This window comes from Elephas maximus, chromosome 22 (genome assembly GCF_024166365.1).
Source record: "Elephas maximus indicus isolate mEleMax1 chromosome 22, mEleMax1 primary haplotype, whole genome shotgun sequence".
NCBI classification, from domain to species: Eukaryota; Metazoa; Chordata; class Mammalia; order Proboscidea; family Elephantidae; genus Elephas; species Elephas maximus.
Genome location: NC_064840.1, coordinates 21,900,858 through 21,906,038, shown reverse-complemented (window position 1 = coordinate 21,906,038; position 5,181 = coordinate 21,900,858). Strand labels below are relative to the sequence as shown.

The 5,181-nt window shown below is 50.5% G+C and overlaps 1 protein-coding gene across 1 annotated transcript; it reads left to right on the top strand.

The window, feature by feature from the left end:
• Positions 1-1,133: 1,133 nt before the first annotated feature.
• Positions 1,134-3,842, top strand: LOC126066081 (nuclear envelope pore membrane protein POM 121-like). Its single transcript, XM_049866900.1, has one exon. It carries the CDS (start codon positions 1,134-1,136, stop codon positions 3,840-3,842), a length of 2,709 nt encoding a protein of 902 aa, XP_049722857.1.
• Positions 3,843-5,181: the final 1,339 nt, after the last annotated feature.

The window sequence follows — 5,181 nt, the reverse complement described above, 5'->3', positions numbered from 1 at the left end:
CAGACTAAATAGACAATGAGAAACCATACAAAAACAACTAGAATCCAGAAAATTAACAGTGACATATCAGAAATAGATAACTTAATGGGAGGACACAGTAGAATTGAATCAACAACACACATGAGGAACATGCTTCTTAGTTCAATCACGTATACGAGACCAAAAGGTCAACACCTGCCCAAAAGCAATGATGAAAAGTCAGGAAGGGACAGGAATAATGGATGGATGGAAACAGGGAATTGAAGTATGGAAGGGGAGACTGATGACACATTACAGGGATTGCTACCAATGTTACAAAACAATTTGTACATAAATTGTTGAATGAGAAATTATTTGCTCTGTAAAGTTTCATCTAAAACACAACAAAAAAAAAGTTTTAAAAAAAAGTACACATCAAAAAAGAAGGTCCAAAACCAATAACTTGAACAAACAGAAAGAGAACAGCAAAAGAAGACCACAGTTGCCAAGGGAAAGGAAATAATAAAGATCAGAACAGAAATAAATGAAATAGAAAAAAAAAAAATAGAATCAGTAAGACCAAAGGTTGTTTCTTTGAGAGGATCAATAAAATTGACAAACCATTGGCCATACTGACAAAAGAAAAAAATGAGAAGATGCTAATAACCAAAATAAGATGGGCAACATTACAACACAACCAACTGAGATAAAGAGGATCGTACAGAATATTATGAAAATTCGTATTCCAACAAATTTGAAAACCTAGAATAAACGGACAAATTTCTAGAAACACAATACTCGCTCCTGCTTCCTCGGTTCCTTTGCGGGGCTCCTGTCCTCGCCCACACCTGTACTTAGAGCATGCTTTGCGCATGCGTCTGTTACTCACTAGTCCTTTCCACTTTCACTTGTTCCTCGAGGGCGCGCCATACTACCTGGCGCATGCGCGCATACTTCCCGCAGTCTGTGCGCGCGCCCCTTTTTGGCGCGTGCGTTCTGTGCACGCGCCGATGCATTGAAGACAAGTTCAAATGACGCGTCCCTGCAACCGGCCCAACAGTGCGCGCTCTGCCTTAGCCTGAGTTGGCAGCCAAAGGAGAACGCTCTGCACTTAAACCCGAACCTGTCCCTTCCAGTCGGACCCAATCAAGGACTGAATATTCACAACTGTCCCGATGGGCAGTTTCGTGGGCAAGCTTAGCCCACGGCCTCGGCCCCCTGCACTGGGGGCCGAGGTGCCGCCAGGGGGGCCCCTGTGTCCACAGCCGGCAGCCGGCTCCTGCCACAGCCCCCCAGCTACACCTGCCTCTGCCTGTGGAGGGACTCACAGGCCAGCCTACAGGTCTCCAGGGACTTTACAACAGCGCTTTGTAAGGTCCTCCTGGAGACGAAACCCCGGGATCCTGCAGACGCTGTGGTCCTACCTGGGGGCCCTCACCTCCGTGCGCTGCCCTCGCCCTCAGAGGAGGCAGGGGCTGTCTGCACACCACTCCAAGGTGCCCGGAAGGGCAGTGAGCGTAGGGAGAAAACTGATCCTCTCTGTGGTGCAAGAGCAGGCAGTAGCCTCTATGCTGCCCACAGCACCCCAGGGTGCCCAAGACTCTGGAGCAGAGAAGGCTGTGAGGAGTGCCATCGGAGAGAGCGGGAAGGGGATGGAGAAGCAGGAGGAAGAACTTCCGGTACTAGAGGCGCAAGACCATCAGAGAAGGGGCCCTGATGGCACTGGGAGGGCACAGTCTGCATTTAGGCCCCTGGGGGTCCACGGAGGTGAATCTTCCTTCCTTCCCAGGCCTGGGCCTCTGAAGAGAAGCCTCCATTCCGAGAGCTCAGAAGACAATTCCATCAAGACATCCCAGAACCCCTTTCTGAGCTCATGCACCAAACGAAATGCCATCACGAGCTCATACAGCTCCACCCAAGGATTCCCGCCACAGAAGAGGAGGAGAGGTCCTGCCACATCTCAGTCCCAGCTGCCCTGCAGGTCCACAGAGGGAGTGAGCCAGAAGACCCGGCAACCTCGAACTTCAGATCTAGCGAGAAAGATCCAGAGTGAAGAGGTTTCAGGTGTAAACTCAGGGCAGAAACACAACTTGAGTGACTGCTCTCCCACATATGACAGCTCGAGGCCCCGGAAACGCAGGATTCCTCTGCTACGACCTAGGCGAGGGGAACCTCTGGTGTTGCCACCATTCCCCCAGCCAGGTTATCGAGTCACAGCTGATGACATGGACCAGGAGAAGAGGGCAGCGCTCCAGCGCATCAACATCGCTTTGAGGGGTGAGATGGAAGCCAAATCTGGCTGCAGCGCCCCTCAGCGTTCAGGTGCTTCCGCTTTGCCTCCTCCAGCAGCTGCCCTACCACCTCCCAGCCTAAGTCATCAACAGGAGACATGGAGGAGGAAGCAGGACTCTCTGGGCACAGTGGCTGTCCTGGAACCTGCTGGAGTGGCCACCCCTAGCCATCCCATGTGTGGGAGGAAGCCCAGCTCATCAGACCCCCTTTTCTCCTCATTGCCACCGCTCCTCCCACCCACCTTGTCACACTTGCTGCCCTCAGCCCCTTTCACCTTGCTGGCCCCTGCTCCCACCCCACTATCAGACACTCACAAAACAGACCTGTCCTCTGGGCCCCCAATCCCTTCCGTGCCTGCTCCCACCCTACCAGGTCTGGACTCTAAAATGGGAAGCCCACCTCCTCACCTGCCTGCTCCTGTAGCTCCCCTACCCACTGCTCGCAGCACTGTCAGAATGGAGTCTCCTACACCTATGGCTGTAGATGATTCTTCTGTTTCCATCTTGGGGACCCCCTCTCCAACCAGGGGTCACAGTGCCCCTGTCTCCCAAGGCCTGACAGTCACTGGTTTTTCACTCAGCGCTACCTCTTCAGCCAGCACATCTGCAAGCTTGGTCCCACAGCCTGTTTCTGAGGTTGGGGTCACTCCCATGGACATCTCTCTGCCCTCTCAGACTCTCCTCCAGGGGTCTCCCATGGACACCAGCAGTCCCATCCCATCTGCCCAGACTATGCAGACGCTCCCCAGTGGCAGCACTGCCTCAGCTACAGACACTAACAGGATCCTAGCAGCTCCAGGGCCAGCCTCAGGCTCGAGCTCCACTCCAGGTCAGCCAGCCTTGAACACCATCACAGGGTCAGCTTTTGGGGGTTCACGTCCCACTACTTCCACCTTGGGCACCCATGTCACCACACAGCTGGCCTCAGGTGTCCCCCCAGCACTTTTCACCTCTGGTGCCACCACTACCTCTGGCGCCACCACCTCCATGCCCGGCACTGTTACCAATGGTAGGCCCAAAGGCAGGCAGCACCGCTCACCTGGTGCCAGCACAACCCCAGGTCGCTCCAAGTTGAAATTTTCAGCTACACCCATGGGCTTTGGGAGCAGAGACACTGGCTCAGATCTCAGCTCCAAATTTGCTGCACTCAGCTTTGGAGCAGGAACGAGCGAAGCCACTAGCACGCCACACCACAATAAGAGAAGCGTGGTCCTGAACACCAGGGGCTTCGCTAGCCAGAGAACCCCTTCAATGAAGACAGGACCCAGCAAGACTAAGAAAAATCCTGTGATTGGAGGCACTACTGCCCCTACTATAAGTCAGAACGCCAGGAAATTGCCCAGGCAGAGTCCCTTTATTGCAGGTGGAGAGCCTGACACCCCTGAAAGCAAGGCTTCTTCAAGGTCCATGACTGTCCCTGCCTTTTCTCAAAGTACCCGGGCTTCTGGCAAGCCCAAGGCAAAGAAGAGCCTTGTCTATATGGCTCCCTCATCACCTGCCCAAAGCTTTGCAGGACACAGAAATTCCAGGCCGTCCACCAGTTCATTTTCTTCTGGGTCAGGATCCAGGAAGCTGGGGTCTAAGAGGAAGTAGCCAGTGTCCACTTCTTCCAGGTGAGACTTTGTGCGTGCCCTGCATCAGTAGGTGGGTTATACAAATCTAGCGCTAGAGTCTGAAATCCTGGAGTGAGCTGAGGGCCAGAGATCCCTACTCTAAAGAGGCAGCGTATGGCCAGTCAGGGCAATGCAGTAGGGAGGAGGCAAGGAGACCATGAAAAGTAACTAAATTTATTACACATCACATTCCCCGGAGGGTACACAAAACAGCACGCCACGCAGGGCCACACGGGAGTATGACTGGACACAGGGCAACCACAACGGGAATGGTGAGAGAGAGGCAGCTGCTTTATTGGGGTTTCAGGGTGGGGTTATGCAGTTAGCTTGTCTCTGTGTGGTTAGCTAGGAATAATTTTAAAGTTTTCCTCCAGGGGTGAAGTAGCACCGGTCACCAGTGGGGGTTATCATATACCAAAGCGTGTTTCCTTGACTTCTCCAAATAAGGCCTGAGACTAGGGCAAAGGGCGAGAGCCTGGAGCTCAGAAACGGAAGCATCAAAAATGATGTAAATTGTTAGTGCAATGGGACCTGTGATGCTTCCACATTCTTGAGTGGTGTGGACTCATTGGTTTTGTTTTCCTAGGTCCAGATAGTAGGAGGAGCATTTTTTTTTTAACTGGGGTAGTGGGGACATGAAAGGCATGTGGTAATGCCTGTGAGGTCCAGTGAAAATGACCTTAATTAAAGTTACTACTAAAAAAAAAAATGTTACTACTAGGGGCAGATAAATATTGTTTGAAAAGCATTCTGAAACCGTGATGCCGAACTACTACAGAAAAGCCAGGAGAACAGAAACTGGTGGATTAAAAAAAATTCAAAGACTTTAGTAGCACTAAAAAAAAAGACTTTATTCTGCTTGTTAGAGTACAGTTTTTCATAGTAGTCCATTAGGATCCTTTTTTTTTTTTTTTTCAGTTGGGTCTGTTGTAATGTCCCCACTTCAGTTCTTATTTGGGTTATTTGCTCCCTCTCCTGTTTTTCTTTTGTCAAAGTGGCCAATGGTTTGACAATTTTGTTGATCCTTTCAAAGAGCAACTTTTGGTTTTGTTGATTCTTTTTCTTTTCTCTTTTTGATTTATATCTGCTCTGATCTTTATTATTTCCTTTCTGCTGGTGGCTGTGGGCTTCTTTTGCTGTTCTCTTTCTTTTTGTTGGAGTCATAGGGCTAACATTTTGATGTTGTCCCTTGCTTCTTTTTTCACGTTTGCCTCTATTTCTATCAGTTGACTTCTGAGCACTCCCTTTGCTATGTCCCAAAGGTTTTGGCATGAAGTGTTTTCATTGTCCTTTGATTCTAGAAATTCTTTTATTCCATC